This window comes from Argiope bruennichi, chromosome 7, assembly GCF_947563725.1.
Source record: "Argiope bruennichi chromosome 7, qqArgBrue1.1, whole genome shotgun sequence".
NCBI lineage: Eukaryota > Metazoa > Arthropoda > Arachnida > Araneae > Araneidae > Argiope > Argiope bruennichi.
Window position 1 is genome coordinate 58,924,501 of NC_079157.1, and position 20,405 is coordinate 58,944,905.

The 20,405-nt window shown below is 28.9% G+C and overlaps 1 protein-coding gene across 1 annotated transcript; it reads left to right on the forward strand.

Moving 5' to 3' along the window:
- The first annotated feature begins 256 nt into the window (after positions 1–256).
- LOC129976525 (clavesin-1-like) lies at positions 257–20,124 on the forward strand. Its single transcript, XM_056090145.1, has 6 exons — positions 257–330; positions 8,365–8,537; positions 11,454–11,693; positions 14,057–14,250; positions 17,804–17,914; positions 19,705–20,124. The coding sequence occupies exons 2-6, from the start codon at positions 8,396–8,398 to the stop codon at positions 19,960–19,962; spliced, it is 945 nt and encodes a 314-aa protein (XP_055946120.1). The 5' UTR covers positions 257–330; positions 8,365–8,395; the 3' UTR covers positions 19,963–20,124.
- Positions 20,125–20,405: the final 281 nt, after the last annotated feature.

Sequence of the window (20,405 nt, forward strand, 5' to 3'; positions counted from 1 at the left end):
TCTATTTTTCTATGCATTGTTTGATTTCTTCCTGCTTATTATGGATATCTAACAATTATTCTATTACGCTTGTGCAATTGTTTTAATCTTATTTAAATACACATTACTTCGGAAACTAAGTTTTTACCAATGCCTTTCCTCATATGATTGTTGAGGATAAAAATTTGATTTATTAATCTTTTAATGAGCTTTTCCTCCTTGATAAAAGTGCCAATAAATGCTGCTGAATTGTCAGTCCCTCTTCATATTTAAATTGCGTGTTTATTAAGTAAAATAAATATTGAATACTCCGAGCAAGCTTATAATCATTGTTCTTTTTCAAAAGAAAAGGTAAGCTGAACTGTCTAATCTGCTATAATAGTTGAAGAATTTTGATGTTAATATTTGTAATATAAAAACATAAGTGAAAAATGATTGATGTTGTGCTTTAAAAAATACAGCATAAGTTAAAACATTGAATTCTGAAAGCGTTTTTTTAAATGCTCGCCGCCTTTAGCGACCAGTTGGGTCGCTTGGAGCTATGCTTAGTTTCAATTAAATTTCTTGTACCTAATTTGTTTTTCAAGATTACTCAAAAAAATTAAGCAATAAAATATGATAGATATTAAAGCCACGTTATTTTAAAAATAAATGTTATTATAGGTATATAAAATGTGTCAATATATGGTATAGATATTATAAAAGAGTGTTATTATATATCTGTTCTATTTATTGTGTAATGTATTTCCCTAAAAGAGTCAGATCCCCTGATGGTATAATGCTATTATAAAAACGTTATTACGATATAATATATCTTCGAATTACATGCTGTTTCTTGCAATAATATAGTTTTTTTTATTTGCTTTGTATATTGTGAAGGTAATAAGTAGATTCTTTCTTTCTGAGCTTTTATAAATGATGAGAAATCCCGCTTGTTAAATGTTCGACGAAGTAATGAATCTGGTTTAGATTTCAATGTAATAATAAAATTAAATATAATTCAAAAATAATTTTAAAAAATGTTAACATTAAAAAAAATATTTAGAAGCTAAACTGATAATAAATAGATAGTTGCCTGATTTTTTAAAGAGGTGTAAATATAATTTTTATGTAATAATATTTTCTGAAGTTATAACGAAAATGAATCAAAAATTCGCTATACTTTCAATTAATTAAAAGTTGAAAATTATCTTTTCGAGGTGCATATAACCCAAATCATATCTGTACGAAATTCGGTATTAATTATGATCTATTTAAAGCCGCCAAATAATCTTAGAAAGGCACACGTTTTTCTTCTTTTATAAATAGGGAATAAAAATCTTTTTCCTATTCTATTCTATACTTGTCTTATTCTTAAGAACATAGCGACCAAAAAATTCGTACTTTTTCATTTCTGCATAAATTATTGAGAATTATTTGTCTTTTTTGACAGTATACTAAAAATTAATGAATAAATTCAGTTATTGTAAACTGTTAGTAAAGAAAAAAAATGTAGAACAAAATAAACAAGGAAAAGTAAAAAAAATAATTCTATGTAATTAAATGAGGATTAATTTTCTTAGCCAAGCATTGGAATTTTTCAAAAACTGGGAAACTGTCATTTTTAACTCTTTTATCTTGGAATTAAATTATTCAAATAATCATTAATCAATGAACAAAAAAATATAAATTTATAAAATCATTATAATGAATAAGCGTATGAATTGCGCTAAAATTTTGTTTATTTAAAAAGCTTATACATTAGCCTTGTACATGCTTTATGCTTTCTTTAATTAAGGTACCTTTATAGAATTTATCATAAATTACTTACAATACTTTATCTTCGGACTTTATTAATTTGTAAACTTACATTACAATACAGAGAACGGATTTATAAAGTATCCGATTGAACTTAGTGATCTGAATAAAAGAGGATTTTCGTATGAAAGGATTGTTTTTATTATTACTGCAAAAAACGGATGTCAATATGTGCATGTCTTCGTCATATTTGTTTTATTTCTTCCTTTATATTTAGTCAATTCTCGGATGATTATTATAACTAGGGATTGCAGTACCGGTATTTTGAGCCATTTGTACAATTTTTTTAATACCAGCATTCACAAGTTGAAACACCGTTTTTTCGGTATTTACTAGACATTTTAAAAATTGTCTCCACTATATGTTCAGGGATCGCCAACATAGCAAATATTATACGTTTTTGTTTTTATGTCTCCCTAACGAGCGAAATTAATTAGACTATGAATACAAAGTTGCAAGATAATTTACAATCAAGAGAAATGATAAAATAATGTTTGACAACTGATTGTAAAACCCCCCGCGCTTTTGCGCATGCGTTAGGATGGGTGTAGGGATTGCAATACCGGACCAAAATTTCAATACCGGTATTCGGTATTTTTTAGATCTTAATACCGGGATACCGGTTTTAATACCGGTATTAGACATTTTAGAAAAAGAAAGAAAACACAGGTGTTTCTTTGTTTTATTTGCCAATTTTATTAGAAAGGGTGAATATCAGAAAAAAATATTTGTAACTTATAAATTATAACAGTATATAAAGAGTCACAAAAAAGTAAAGGAACAACTTATTTATTTAAATCACAAAACATTGTAAATATCACTATTCAGTCTGTGGTACTAATACAAATTTTTGAAATGTGATCTTAAAAAACATAATGCAATAATTGTACTGCCATGAAGCCTGAAAAGTAATTTTGTACAAAAATTTCTAGCTGTCGAAAACGGTCTTTCGGCGTCTACGATAGTTAGTGGTACTGTTAGCATTGCGCGATATACTTTTTCCAAGTATTTACCTCTAAATCCCTCATCTTCAAATAAATCGATTTCTTATCGGATGGTTTTGGATATAGCTGATTTCTGTATTGTACTTTGGTTCGTTGAAATTATCTTATTTATCGCTAATTTTTGTTCAAGAGACAATTCCTTTTCACTATCGACATTAGTGTCATCATAATCTTCGATAACTGAACGGAATTCTTTTGAATGTGGATAGGTTTGTGGGTAAAAAATTTTAAGAAAATTTACTATAAACTTAATCAGATTTGAATTGGTTATTTTCTTTTCTTCTTTTTCATTTTTATTTTTAAAATCATTATAATTATGTAAATGCCATAAGACATTTTCTATTTCGATATGCCTTTTTTTCTGTCCGATTTTTCAATGTAATATATAATCTTCAAATAGTGATGTGTGCTGTTAGGAGTAGGTATTGCAATACCGGAGCAAAATTTCAATACCGGTATTCGGTATTTTTTTAGATCTTAATACCGGGATACCGGTTTTAATACTGGTATTAGAAATTTTAGAAAAAGAAAGAAAACACAGGTGTTTTTTTGTTTTATTTGCCAATTTTATTAGAAAGGGTAAATATCACAAAAAATTATTTGTAACTTATAAATTATAACAGTATATAAAGAGTCACAAAAAAGTAAAGGAACAACTTATTTATTTAAATCACAAAAAATTGTAAATATCACTATTCAGTCTGTGGTACTAATACAAATTTTTGAAATGTGATCTTAAAAAACATAATGCATCAATTGCACTGTCATTAAGCCTGAAAAGTAATTTTATGCAAAAATTACAATTACTAGCTGTCAAAAACACTCTTTCGGCATCTATGATAGTTAGTGGTACTGTTAATGCACGATATACTTTTTCCAAGTATTTACCTCTAAATCAATCACCTTTCTTCTGTGCGATTTCTCAATGTAATATATAATCTTCAGATAGTGATGTGTGCTGTTAGGAATAAAGGGCTCCAACGTGTTTTAGAATCTAATATTAACATATATTCTGTTTTATTTTCAGTTAGTATATATTTTAATAAAAAATCATTTTTTATAGGAGAACGTTTAAATATCTTAACAATTTTTCGAACTTTATAAATTATAGGAAACAATTCTTGATGGGTTAATATTTCATCCTCATTAGCAATATCATCTTCAACAATTACATTGTCATTATCTTCATTGTCAATATCACTCATTCTCTTCAAAGTTGGAGTCCGTAGTTTCTATATCCCCAGTATTTGGATTCTCCTGGTCTTTATTTTTTTGGTATAATACATCTATTACTCCTAACTGAATTCCATGAGCGTAGCACAATTGCTGATTTGCACCAATCAACTTTCCAACTTTTTTCATAACTGTTGCTCCATCAGTCATTATGAATACAATTTCTTCTTTCAGAGATAATCCACGTTTCGCTAATTTTGATTTAAACAATTAATTAAGCCATTAATTAGTTAATTAATTTCGCCTGTTAGGGAGACATAAAAACAAAAACGTATAAATTTTTGCTATGTTGGCGATCCCTGAACATATAGTGGAGACAATTTTAAAAATTTCTAGTAAATACCGAAAAACCGGTATTTAAACTTGTGAATACCGGTATTACAAAATTGCACAAATGGCTCAAAATACCGGTATTCGGTATCCCGGTATACCGGTATTGCAATCCCTAGATGGGTGTAATTCGACAAAATAGGGGTGAGAAAGGAGGACATGTTTACATTTAACAATGAAGACTCGCTGTTTTATGAGGATTAAACATTACAGATAATTAGTAATACAGAAGGAAAAAGGTACTAATGCACAGTAAAATAAAAATATTTATTTAATGTAAGAGATACATACATTAAATTATGAAGAATAAATAAAACATTTCTGTTTTTAAAATTTGGTAATTACTTCTTTACAAAATAATAATCTTTTTTTATATTAAAATATTTCTTTCTTATATGTTATAAATTTTTTTCAGGAATATTTTAATTCCCCGTTTTCTGCTTCTTGGTAACAATATTTATCACAATCTTGGTCGCAATACATTTCACATAGTGAATTCGACTTAATATCCAGAACTGTATCAGCTCTACTTCCAATAAAACCGGCTGTTGAGTTATTATGTCGGAGAGATTCTAATTTATTAACAGCTAATGCAACAATAAATTTCATGTTGCAGTCACTGAAAGAACAGCACACATCACTATTTGAAGAATTATATATTACATTGAAAAACCGCACAGAACAAAGGCATACCGAAATAGAAAATGTCTTACGGTATTTATATAATTACAATGATTTTAAAAATGAAAATGAAAATGAAGAAAATACACTACCCAATTCAAATCTGATGAAGTTTAGAGTAAATTTTCTTAAAATGTTTTACCCACAAACCTATTCACATTCAGAAGAATTCGGTACAGTTACCGAAAATTATGATGACACTACTGTCGATAGTGAAAAGGAATCGTCTCTTGAACAAAAATTCGAATTAATGATAAATATAAAAATTTAAACAAACCAAAATACAATACAGAAATCAGCTATATCCAAAACCATCCGACGAGAAATCGATTTATTTGAAGATGAATAATTTAGAGGCACACATATACTAGGAAAAAGCATATCGTGCATTGCTAACAGTACCACCAATTAGCGTAGATGCCGATAGAGCTTTTTCGACAGCTGTGAATTTTTGCACGAAATTGCTTTTCAGGCTTAATGACAGTACAATTGATGCATTATGTTTTTTAAGATCACATTTCAAAAATGTGTAATAGTACCACAGACTGAGTAGTGATATTTACACTTTTTTGTGATTTAAATAAATATTATGTTCCTTTACTTTTTTGTGACTCTTTATATGCTGTTATAATTTATAAGTTAAAAATTAATTTTTGTGAAAACAAAGAAACATCTGTCTTTTCCTTCATTTTTAAAAATTTCTAATACCGGTATTAAGATCTAAAAAATACCGAATACCGGTATTGAACTTTTGGTAAGATATTGCAATTCCTAATTATAACATTTTGACTTTTTTTCGGCATTTCAAGTGTTTAAATGTGATATTAATTATTTGCAGTGGAAAGACGTGTCACACACGTCGAAATTTTTTGTCACAGAATCGCCAACGACGACGTAACAACGACATCAACAGACATTTGTCTCAGAAATAAGAATGATGCTTGTGACCCATCGACTGAAATTATTTACTGGAACACAGTTTACGAAAACATAATCTTTGTTTTCGTAAACTGTGTTTGTTTTCGTAAACTTTTCGAAAAAAATTAATTCATTTAGAAGATATAAATCTTTTCCCTGTTTCTAAAGTATCGGATACTTTGTGCGGTTTCACTGCGAGTTATATTAGGCAGTTTTGGCAGGCGAACGTGAATTTTTTCCCTCTGCAAATGGTTAAAGCAGCAACAGGCCATTGTTATTTGGTGGCAAGATTTTGGATTTGGTGCTGGACGATTCCAATTACGAAATATGATTCCATTAAAGATCTATCATGTATTTTTGTCCGTTGCTGTGGCGCTAAATTTCGAAGAGGGGTGAATACTCAGGTGCGATCGTCGACATCTGACTGCGGTTTAAAATTACTTGGTCAATTTTAAATAGTTTTCGTCTCAGTTTAAAATGGAGTACTACAAAAGCTAAACAAAACTATAACAGCAGATTAATTGAGTCAAACTCTAATGTGATGAATTTATGTTGAACAGCACATTTCAAAGCCGATATCTATTAGTTATAGATTATATACTCTTATTGCTGACGTCCTGGCCTAGGGGTAGTGCGTCTTCCCCGTTATCCAGGCTTTCCGGGTTCGAGTCCTGGTTCGGGCATGGTTGTTCTTTTAATTGTGTTCTCTCTGTGAGGTGTGTGAATGAGCTCCCCTGTAAAAAGGGGTTGTACAAGCGAATGCATGTGTGTGCTATCTTCATTTGAGCTAGAAGTCAGACTTCTGCCCTCGGGTGCTCAGACGTCTTTACCCTCAGAAGCTACTGCGCAAAATTTAGCTTAAAATAGTCACACGACAAAAAAAATATACTCTTATTGTCAGGTAGAAAATAAAACTTAAAGTACAATGATTCAAAATAAATTCCAATTTGTTTCCATATTAGATGCCTTTCATGCTCATCTAATTTCACTAATATTAATATCATGTGAGAGCATGGTGTGTTGTGTTTGTTTGGGGCTTTTGAAGCTTCAAAATGCTTAGATAAAAAAAAAAAGGTCGTAAGAAATTATCACCAAAAAGAAACACAAAGTAGAAAACGGGAATCAATGCAAAACAGCAAGGTGAGGTATCGAAATTTATATATGGTTTTAATTTTTAATTTTTTTAACTAGCAAAAAAGTTTTGGAGCTCGAACGATTTTCAGATGAAAACAAACCATTGTTTTCTAAATATCGAAGCAATGCGTAATCTGATAATCACGTAATTGTTTCAAACCAGTTTAAACTGGTTTTTGAAAAAAAAAATCTGGCATCAAAAAAAATTTGAGAACTCGATTGATTTTGCGATGGTCAAAAACCATCACATTTCTAAATGTTGGTGATTGCGAAATATAAACGTTCTCATATGAAATTTGCAATAGCAGATTTCATTTTTTTTTCTTTTATTTCATGTTTTTCTTTTATTTCATTTTTTGCATTGAATTAATTTTATCTATCTAATTTCAGTTTTGCACTTCATTTACTGTTTGAAAAACCGGAAGCATTCTTATTACGTAAGATATAGGAATCGAAAACTGAAAATATAACAATGAAAATTGAACGGAAACGGTAGAACTGAAAATTAATTTTGTTTTAGTACTCGGTACTACAGAAATCACATCTGATAATTAGGCTTTTTGGTGTTTCTAAATTAATTTGGATTTGCTAAAAGTTATCCAAATTAATTTAGCCGATATCTTTAGTAATAGAAAAGATTTGAATATCTATATCTAAGATTTATATGACGAAACAGTTTAAATTCATTTGGGTTTGTATGTATTTGATGGCATGGATTTAATTCAGGCACACAATAAGGAGAAAAACAGAGAAACATATTCTAAAAGTTTAAATATGTAATATCATCTAAATTAAAAATAATTTAACCGATATCTGCTAATTATTTCATGCTATATAGAAATACTAAAAATTAACTGATTTGTATTTGGTATGAATGTTTTTGAAAGGTTAGAACGATGTAACATATTTGATATATTATAGTCAATATTTCTTAATTTAGTTGATATTTCCTAATTATTACATGCTGTATTGAAAGACATATGGAAATTATCTAATTTATGTTTAGCATGTATATTTTTAAAAAATTAGAGGGACATAACATATTTGATATATTTCAATTGATATTTATTAATTCATTCGACATTTGCTCATTATTTCGTATTGAATTGAAAGATATATGGAAATTATCGGGCTTTGTTTTTAGCATGAATAGTTCTAGAGAGGTACAACATATTTATTATATTTTAAATTATAATAAAATATAAGTAATTAACTGAGTTATCTTTTTATTAATATTTCTGAAACAAATTGTATCTTTAAAAAATCTTAAAAACACTTTTTTTTACAGGTAAAAAAAATTAAAATTCAAGGTAATAAAAATGAATCAGTCAATGGACAATTTCTTACCTTACAACTTGAACAATATAGAGGATTCCATTCTACTGCCATGTGTAAAAGAGATAAATGAATCACCAGAAACCAAGTCGAAAGGCCTAGAATTTCTTCGTAATGAATTAAAAAGTAAGGAATTTTAGCCAATTTATTTTCAATCCATGTATTTTTTTTCTCTTAAAAATTATTCGTGTTTCATATTTATTTGCGAGTGAGTAGAATTTCAAAACGTCAGCCTAGATAGCCTGGATTGTAGGTCGTTGGATTGGCGTCCCTTGGGTTGTGAGTTCGAACTTCGCCGGCCGAAGATTCTCCGTGTGTGTGAGGTGGCTGGCACACGTATAAAATCTGTCGTGGTCACAAAGTTCTCCATGCCGAGAGTAATACCACTGGGGATACTGGATCAGGGATGATCGTTCACTGATTCAGGTCTAAATTACGATCTGTGGATGAATGAATGAAATGCATGAACGAAGTCCGCCTCGCAAAATGTTTTGTGACGCGTGTGTTGCTAAGTCGTATGCTTGGTCTTAGATGGCGCTACTGAAAAACCAGAGACGCACCCTTGGTTTAAAATCGCTGACTTCTAAAGTCAATGAGTTTGTCTATGACAAGTGCCATTAGAAACAACATTAAGAACAACAGAATTTCAAAGTTTTAGTTTTTTTTTCCTTTTTAAGAAAGCATTGAAAAACTTGTGCTAGTCCTTTACAAATTTTTTAAATAACCGGAGTAATTACATCGAAAAGTGTATTTGTAATGGAACTTTAGAATACAGACAAAGTTATTGTTTTAGTTTCTTAAGAAGTACAACTACAATTATTTGTCTGATCTTCGTATTAAAAAACTAATTTTCTGACTTTAGAATACAGACAAAGTTATTGTTTTGGTTTCTTAAGAAGTACAACTACAATTATTTGTCTGATCTTCGTATTTAAAAACTAATTTTCTGACTTTAGAATACAGACAAAGTTATTGTTTTGGTTTCTTAAGAAGTACAACTACAATTATTTGTCTGATCTTCGTATTTAAAAACTAATTTTCGGACTTTAGAATACAGACAAAGTTATTGTTTTGGTTTCTTAAGAAGTACAACTACAATTATTTGTCTGATCTTCGTATTAAAAAACTAATTTTCTGACTTTAGAATACAGACAAAGTTATTGTTTTGGTTTCTTAAGAAGTACAACTACAATTATTTGTCTGATCTTCGTATTAAAAAACTAATTTTCTGACTTTAGAATACAGATAAAGTTATTGTTTTGGTTTCTTAAGAAGTACAACTACAATTATTTGTCTGATCTTCGTATTAAAAAACTAATTTTTTGATTTTCGAATACAGACAAAGTTATTGTTTTGGTTTCTTAAGAAGTACAACTACAATTATTTGTCTGATCTTCGTATTAAAAAACTAATTTTCTGACTTTAGAATACAGACAAAGTTATTGTTTTGGTTTCTTAAGAAGTACAACTACAATTATTTGTCTGATCTTCGTATTTAAAAACTAATTTTCGGACTTTAGAATACAGACAAAGTTATTGTTTTGGCTTCTTAAGAAGTACAACTAATTATTTGTCTGATCTTCGTATTAAAAAACTAATTTTCTGACTTTAGAATACAGACAAAGTTATTGTTTTGGTTTCTTAAGAAGTACAACTACAATTATTTGTCTGATCTTCGTATTAAAAAACTAATTTTCTGACTTTAGAATACATACAAAGTTATTGTTTTGGTTTCTTAAGAAGTACAACTACAATTATTTGTCTGATCTTCGTATTAAAAAACTAATTTTTTGATTTTCGAATACAGACAAAGTTATTGTTTTGGTTTCTTAAGAAGTACAACTACAATTATTTGTCTGATCTTCGTATTAAAAAACTAATTTTCTGACTTTAGAATACAGACAAAGTTATTGTTTTGGTTTCTTAAGAAGTACAACTACAATTATTTGTCTGATCTTCGTATTAAAAAACTAATTTTTTGATTTTAGAATACAGACAAAGTTATTGTTTTGGTTTCTTAAGAAGTACAACTACAATTATTTGTCTGATCTTCGTATTAAAAAACTAATTTTCTGACTTTAGAATACAGACAAAGTTATTGTTTTGGTTTCTTAAGAAGTACAACTACAATTATTTGTCTGATCTTCGTATTAAAAAACTAATTTTTTGATTTTAGAATACAGACAAAGTTATTGTTTTGGTTTCTTAAGAAGTACAACTACAATTATTTGTCTGATCTTCGTATTAAAAAACTAATTTTCTGACTTTAGAATACAGACAAAGTTATTGTTTTAGTTTCTTAAGAAGTACAACTACAATTATTTGTCTGATCTTCGTATTAAAAAACTAATTTTTTGATTTTAGAATACATACAAATTGTTTTGGTTTCTTAAGAAGTACAACTAATTATTTGTCTGATCTTCGTATTAAAAAAACTAATTTTCTGAACGATACAATGATGCAATTTTTTTTCTTCGCTTTAAGATATTAATTGAAATTATAAAAGACAAATGGCTCAATTTTAGTAATTTCTTAATAAATTTAAATTTTGTCAATTCACAGCAACATGTTCATCTTCCAAATTACATACACATAAATCTAAAATGTAATAATCTTTATTATTTTTAATGTAATATGAAATTTTTACAGTCTGCGGATTTTATTAAAATATTAGTAAATAATTTCTCCATGTTTGGCGTAATCGTCCGCTTGGGCGTTTAGGGAGTTTTAGCACATAAAGAGTTAATGAAAGAGTTGTAGTACAGGTAACTAATAAGAATAATACTTGGTAGTATTTTAAAAGTTAAAGAATGCCGTTGCAAAAATTATATTTCCAAAATTTTCTTTGAAATAATGTTTATATAAGTTTAATTTAATTTAATAAAAAACTAAATTTAAATATAAATTTATGAAATTCCTTCCTATGATATAAATTTCCTTATATCTTAAAAGTTCTATGGATTTGTTCGTTATGGAAGTTACTTTGAAACAATAAATTGTATTTCAAATGAAGTGTCCAATTATTCCTTTTATTAATCGCAGAATTACAAGACATTGAGCCTTGCTTGGAAGAAAGTTTTCTACTACGATTCTTGCGGGTGTCGAAATACAACGCATCAAATGCATTTCAAAGAATGCTAAAGTATTACAAGCACCAAGAAGTACTTCTAGACTCACTCAAAAGAATATCTTTGCATCTTGAAGAAGTTCGCAGCTTAAACTATACATTTATGTCCCCATATAGATTGAAGAATCACTCAGTCTTGGGGTTTCTGTTAGCAGGTAATTATGGTTTGAGCTTTATATTTTATTTTACACTCGGTAAATTTCAAATCTTTTAGGAGCTAAGAGCAGACATTTTCTGAACTTCATGTCTTTGAGCTTTCTATTCAAACACCTATAGCCGAAACAGAATTGCTCTATAATTATAATTATGAAAATTCATCTTCTCTGCAAACTGAAGACTCTCTAATAACGATTATAACAATTTCTGGTAAATATGATTTTTACCATCTCATTTTACATTTGGTAAATTTCAAATCTTTTACGAGTAGAAACAGATATTCTCTGAGCTCCGTGTCTCTGAGTTTTGTATTCAAAGACCCATAACGGAAACAGATTTTCTCTACAATTATAATTATGAAAATTCATCTTCTCTGCAAACTGAAGACTCTCTAATAATGATTATAACAATTTATAGTAAATATGACTTGAACCGTTTAGCTTCATTTTACATTGGAAAATATCAAACATTTTACGAGCTCGAAACAGACATTCTCTTAGCTCTATGACTCTGAATTTTCTATTCAAAGACCTCTAACGGAAACTGAATTGCTCTACAATTATAATTACGAAAATCATCTTCTCTGCAAATTGAAGATTCGTAGTTGAGCCCTATTGATCGCCGGAATCGTACTAGTGGCTCTTTCCACGTTTTTCATTTGCTTAATTTGACACAACCTATCCAAAGTGTTTAAGGTACTGATTCGTTCGGTAATTTGAGTGCAAAGATAAAATATTACATCAGTGGTGAATTATGAAACAGCAACAACAAAAAGACAAAATTTAAAATAAACTCAAAAGGTAAAACAAGTGTCAAATAACGGTTAAATAATTCTTAAAAGAATATAAAATTAAAATACAGAAATATAAAAAGTGAAACATAAAATAAAAACTTTTAATGTAATATTTAAATGTTTCAGAAAGGAATTAAAGTTTTTTGGGTGATAAAATTTCAAGGCAGCATATTCCCCTTTAATTTCCTTTGAATTAAAGAACAAACTGCAATTGCAACTGAAAAACCTGAGAAATTCTTCCAGTTTCAGCAGTCTATGCTAAACTAAAACGTTTAACCCATGGGCTATTAGTGGCACTTACAGATTCGTTCAGTTGAAATTCGCTTGTGTAAACACAAGGATCATTTGTATGTATATCTTCCGTCCATTCACTGGCATTTGATATACGAGACTTCACCAACATTTTACAAGAAATCCATTTCACCACTTCAAGTGTCCTGAATGCAATAATGGATCCTTACTGTGCTTGGACTGGAAGAATGGTATATTATGGTTTTGATTGAACAAGGTTTCGAGTATTAATTTGTTATCAGCAATTAAGAAAAGAAGAATCGATGTCTTTTTTTATATATATCGTCATCGCGTGTGAACCATATATATTTTTGACTATTCGTTCATTTTTTTCCGAGAATCTATCTATGGCGAAATTTCATAAAATAATTAGTTGGAAAAAACACAATTTTCCAGACTTGTTGTTGAGGAATGTTTTCTTCTTACTTCTTTTCTATAGTCATTATCGACATCTAAAAGGCAATAAGATCTCTCTTTAATAGTAAATGTAATAAATCAAATAACCTACTGTTGACACAAACCAAACTCGGACACCACATGAAAAAAACTTAAAACCACCTAACTACCAAAATATTTTACTTAAAATGAATCAGAAAAAGGGCGAAAAGGCTTTTCATAACAGTGAGTTACCGTATAGCTAAAAAAATATGACCAATAATTCATAAATAATAATAATCAATAATCAATCATAAATTATAATTAACAATTTAGACATAAAAGCAAAATTTGTGGAAGAGAACCCATAAGCTTTTCTTAGCAATCGCATTTATGTATTTCTGAAAGTTTAGACCTTCAAACAGTCAACCTGTAGATAGATTTAGCGCAAAATTTGACAGGAATCTACACTGTAGATATTAATTCTGTGTACCAAATTTTATCTATCTAGCTCTCTTCATTTTGGCACTTGTCATTTTAAAGTATATTCCAACAGCCAGACAGCCAGACTTCCTCTAAATCATTTTACTCAAAATTTGAGACACTATATACCAAATTTCAATGCTCTAGCTCGAGTTATTTTTGCCACAGAGAGACAGACGATTACTGTACTTTCTCTGTACGACGTATACACAAAAATAAAAAGTGCTAGTTTTGAAGAATGAAGTTTTCATTTTTATTATTTCTCTGCCTGGAGAAACTGCTTAAGTATTACTAGTTATATACCTTCCCATAATATCATTAATTGAAGTTAACTATTATTCGAGTAAATTATAATCCTTGAAAATCGTGCTATTTTTATTAAGTTGCCATTAATTCAATTAAAACTCTTTTTTTTGGCAGGTAACATTGATTACAGTGAAATGACCTTTGCCCAGCGATTTTACTTGGATATTTTGTCTCTAACTGCAATACTTGATAATCCGGTCAATCAGATAACCGGATTCACAATAATCATGGATTATAAAGGATTTGATATTCGTTCTTTTCTAGCTCACACACCCAGTTGGACAAAGTTTTTTGTGGACACATTTTTGGTAAGAAATAATTTTACTAATTTTTCGGTTTTCTTTTAAATTTAATATGCGATTATTACTTCACTAGCCACCTTTGATGTCATCTGGCTCACAATGATGAGTGCTTGCTTAAATTTTTAATTAAATATTTTTTGTTATTTTCATCTTTTAATAGCAAGATATTTATATCCCTCAAATTATAATAATCATATAACTCATATTATTACCGACAATTTACGCTGTCCTTTTCATTGCGTTATGCCTTTCTTTCAATTTCATCGATCTTCTCTCAAATTTGAACTTCAATTTTGAAACGGTATTGACTAAACTATTAATAATAAAGGGTGTCCAAAATTTACTCCATCATTCGTGCAGTAAAGTGTTGAAACTTTACTTAAAAAAACCATTTGTCAGTTGCTAGTTTAGGGTTAATAAAAATGGAACGTCTCTAGATAAAAAAAACGTGTTAGCGCTAGATTTGAATTAAGTAAAAAACACAGTTTCTTTCCTTTAAATTGTTATATCTTTATTTGAATCGTAAAGTATACAGGATAGAGTTATATATGGAATAGTACGTAAGGCAAATGGTTTCAACTACTTTGCTGGCACATACGTACACTTTTGTCGAAATTTTCCATGACCATTGTGCGTAAATGTTACTGAATTTTGTTGATGCAACCTTGGATTTCCTCTTTCAATGCACGTGTGCTTGTGTGCTTGTTGGCATAGACATTTGATTTCAAATAACTCTATAAAAAGAAATACAATAGTGTTAAATCACACGATCTAGAGGACCAATTCTCATATTTTCAAACTGTGGCCGCCAGACTTTCATTATTTTTGAAATACTGTTCAACAATGAAAACGCATAGTTCTATCTTGTAACGCTCCCTTTTTATTAACCGTAACTATCAGCTGCCAAAAGCTTTTTAATAGGGTTACCAACACTTTACTGCATGAATAGTGGCAAATTCAAATCTTGCGTTAATTTTGGGACACCCTTTAGAAAACAGTTTATGCTGAAACCAAAAATACTTAGAAAATATGTTAGAGAATTATAGAAAATGTTATCTTACAACACTATAGGTTTATATGTACTGTAGAAATTTTTTTTTCATAATTTATGTTGTGTCCCAGGAGATTATTTAATAAATAATTCTTCCATTCATCCCATAATTCATTTTTTAGTTTAACTACCAAATCTATTTAAATGACTGATATTGTAATAATTTAATTTATTTAAATCCATGAATGAAGTTCTGAGAAAAATATGAAGCCTAAATTATATACAGTGATTCGTTCCTATGAGTCATATTCATTAAAATATTGTTCACATTTTAATTTTTAAATGAAAAAAAACCCATAGTTTTTGACCAAATCTTAGCGAGTTTCAAAGACTTGAATATCATTGTTTTAGAACAGTCAACCATTTCATTATGTTTTGGTAAATTAATCAAATTAAATCTGGGGCTTTTGATTAACAATAGTTTTAAAAAATTTGGTTATTTAACTCAGGGCTCTGAATGGAGTATATGACCAATAGAGCCAACTAAAATTTCAAATTTTTATTAAAATAGTTATATTCAAACTTTCATAATTGACTCAGTTTTAGTCGCAAAAGAGTTGACCTTTCTTAGTAAAAAAGTTAGTGTCTCGGCAATATTTTATTAAATATGACTCATAGGAACAAAGATATTTAAATATTTAAAATTCGCAACTATTATCAGAGAATTTATTCACTGATTTACACAAAATATGACTTTTCATTTCATTTAGAACATTTTTTCTATTAGATGTATGCCTAATACAAAATCTAGAAATTGAATATAGGATTCCTCCTCTTCTATATTCACCTCCTTAAAGGATTCATCCTCTATATACATATATATACATGAGTCATGTTTGTCCGAAATAATGCAGATTTACTGAATTAATAGTAAATTCAGAATTCATGCACTTATACTAATTAAATACAGAAAGATTTTTTTTTTTGCCTTTATCTTTCTAAAAATATACTGTTTTATGCATTGAAAATTGCACTTTTCTAGATTAAGTTTGCAGTAAAAGTTAATATTTTAATTTGAGTTTTTATTAATGTGGTGACAACCTATTGCTAAAAGCTAATTTTTCTCATACATGCTTAATATTCTCGTAAAGTTGAATTTATTTTTGTTGTTCTGAAATAACTTGCTGGATATTTTGCTTAAAATATTATTAAAAATTAATTATATAAAGAAAATATATTTCGGCATAAAAGTGTATGAGTTTTGAATTTTAAGATGACTTAAAAATCATTTTGAGGCTGCATTATTTTCTGAAGTTATCGTGGGTCAAGGCCAAAATTTCCCTTAATTTTTATAAATTAAAATTTCCAACAAATCTCCCCAAGCCATACATTTCCATCTTCCAAAGTATATATATGTGCAAGTTTTAAAAGCTTTATGTCAAACGGTAAAGCTTGTAGAGCACGAAAATCCATAAAGCATTTTTATTAGTAAAGAATACTTTTCATGGATCTGCTAAGTTGAATGATATGTTGTTGTGAATAAATATTTGTGATAGAAAATTTTAAAAATTCACAGTTAAAAATTTTCAGGACAATCTATACGGGTTTAGGAGTTTTCGAATGGGGCTATGAATCTATATAGGGCTAGAGAAAATTATTTATACTTTTTAATCGTTTTTAAAAGTGCGGTATAAGTAAAAATTGTTTTTATAATTTTTTTCTGTCTTGAATTGTAGAAATGTGGAAATTTCCCTTTGATTTTAAACTAACTTCCCAAAATGCTAAAGAATTTGCATGGCGCCATCTATCGGTAAGAAAAGCTTTCATTAAATTGCAAAATTTGTTCCGAATTAGCAAACAAAGAGACAAACAAGAAAGTGAGTAAATATTGCATCAACAACCGTTCTCAATTATGTTCAAAGTCTCTAGCTTATTTGGAAGTTAGTTTAAAACTGAATGCAAAATTTGAACAGAACAGAAAGACAAGGAAAAAAGCGAGTCTATAAAAACATGCTAATAGTAAAGTTTCTCTTATTGAGAATAGCGGTGATTAGGTTGTATTGGATGCAGACCAGATCTGGCGCATAGCCAATCGTGTGATGCTCTTTTTTTGCCTTTTCCCATGAGAGGTTCGCTTTTACTCTCTTGTTTCGTTTTTCTTCGCTTTTTCTCATTAGTTTGGATTTCGTTTAGATTCCCTTTTCCCATTATTCACTTGGGCATTTATTTGCTTTAATATATATCAGTTTCATTTTATTAGAAATATATTCCTTTTATTAGAAGTATATTCCTTTATTTAGAAGTATCATAGTACAGTATATTTATTTGATATACATATTGAGGAATCGGTGAATCATAAAATACTGACTGGTTGCATTTTGTTTGCAGATTTTGAGTGTAGAAAATATCAGCCATATAAATGGGATAGTTCTTAAATTATATAATATTTTTTTTAAATTTTATTGTGTGTACTTAATTTAACAGAATTTTTAAAATATATAAAGTAATATTTAAACATATTAAGCAATATTTAAATATATAAAGTAATATATATATTTTTTGTTTTAGAAATCGTATCCAATTCGAATGAAAGCTGCTCATATAGTGAATGCTCCATCCATATTTTTGACTGTATATAGAATTTGTTATCCATTCATTCCAAAGAAGTTACAAAAGCGAGTAAGATGTTGAATTATTTTGAATCATAAATGTATACTTACTATAGAAATTTTTTTTATCGGATATCAAAACAGATTAAATTACAACATTAGATTTTTAAACTGTTTTGAAAATGCTGTGGAAGTTAGAATATCCAATATTATTCCAAAAAAATTATTCAATTGGTGCATGGAGAGAAATCTAACAAATTCAGTAACGAATAATAACATTTTTTTTTTTCATAAGAAAACACGGAACGTGGATAGAAAAATACAGCAAAATTGTCACAAAGACAGTATTTACAATAATCAGCAACACACCTGCAAATAGTAAATCGCTTTTAAACAACAATTAATGAACACCAACTTCCATACTACAGCTAAAAATCTCATTCCGCTTTCAACATTCTAAAAGGAGTCCATTGAGGGAACTTCATTTCTCATTTATGCTTTCCTGGTGTGAGCGCTTAGACTTTTATAGTCTCCCAACAAAGTAAGTCTGCCATCTGATTCTCCGACCCGCCACGAAAGCACACGGATTTAAACCATAAAACTGAATGATCGGACCGCCGCAACAGCAACATTGGCGAGAACTGTGGTTGAGTCCTAAAGGCCATCGCCTGCCACGTTACAACCCTCCCTGAAGGAAGTACGTCCCGTCATCGATAGGAGGAGTCTGTGAAATAAGACTCTAAACTTCTTCTTCAGAAGAAGATGGAATACTTAACCTATGATAGTAAATGAATCTTTAATCATATCATCGAGAGATACGCGATTTTCTGTCGTCTAGAAGATATGGATGACTATTAGTTTTGAGAGAGAATGAATAGATGAATTGCAGGACGCATAAGCTGCAAAATGGTGACAAAGGCAAGGATTAAAACTCTATAATTTCTAGACTCTTTTCATGACACAGACTACATTTAACTGAAATTATGGACAAAATATGTTAGTTCTTTCTCAAATGGTGGAAATTTAAGACAAAATAGAGTGTTTCGTCAATTCTGCCTAAGTTTGATTCTTTTTGCCATACAATACCTACTAAAAGATGCTTCAAGTTAGTAACACATTCTATAGAACTAGAGTGCTGACAAGGAAATAAAGATGGTTTTATTAAGTTATATTTTCCCTCATGATGGAGAAGGCCAAAAATGATTTCAAAATGAATTTTAAATAATATTTTTAAATTAAATCAATATAACTTCAAATAAACTAATTGGCTTCACAGTAAGTTAAGTTGCGGGGAAAACTGAAAGGCATATTTTTTTATTTGCTGTATTTACTGAAACTTGATTTGCTGTATTTACTGAATTTACTAAAACTTGATTTGCTGTATTTACTGAAACTTGATTTGCTGTATTTACTGAAACTTGATTTACTGAATTTACTGAAACTTGATTTGCTGTATTTACTGAAACTTGATTTGCTGTATTTACTGAAACTTGATTTGCTGTATTTACTGAAACTTGATTTACTGAATTTACTGAAACTTGATTTGCTGTATTTACTTAAACTTGATTATTTGGATGATAACTAATCAATGAATATGTTGTAATTATAAATTATTATAACTAGTAGGTAATTGTGACCACAATTGATTGTGACTGAGAAGAAGACATTTTTGAAATTTTAAAACTTCTATTTATTTTATCCCGGAAGGATATTATATACAAATAATACGTGGTCAGAAATATGTCAGACCATATAAGACAAAAATCAATGCAATCGTATCTTCCCTGATCTGTAACTTTTTACCATTATTTATGAGATGTAATTATGAAACACTAAATACTAAATAAACATTCTTTCCAGATATTTATACATCCAAATGGCAGTTGGAAGAGTTTACATTCTTCAGTTCCACCCGAAGTTCTACCTGAAGAATATGGCGGAAAACTAAAATTTGATTCTTGTATCAATATTCTGGAAAATATTGAAGCTTTAGATGCTCAGTTTCGTATAAGATTTAGTTTTGGCTACATTAAAACTAAAGCAAGTCGACAATCATTTAGACCTCTTGTCAGTAAAAACGAAATTTCTGAACACAGAGACAGTCACCAAAAATGGTAATATTCAAGTGCCTCCATGTTTATATTCTTTAATATGAAATATTTGTAATTTTTGTCTCTATTTTTTACTTTATATAAAAGTTCTTGGATACTTTTATTCCTATAAAAGAGTTTTGTTAGAAATGTACACTGAAAAACATTCGAATCCATTCTCAGAAGAATTCAACTCATGATTTTCTTAGAATTTTTAGAGAAATTACATGTTTTATGCATATACTATGAAACAGTATTTTTGAAGGTTACTATTTCGAATCTCTAGTGTACATAAAAAAAATCAGAATTTATTCATAGTTTGAAAAATAAACTTTTCAAAAACTTTTCGAAACTTTTGCATATTTTTATTTTCCCCATCTCCAAATGATTAAGCCTTCTATCGTATTTTTGAAACTCAACCCTTACTGAAATGTATATATATAACAATGTATTTGATGTAAATTAATTTTG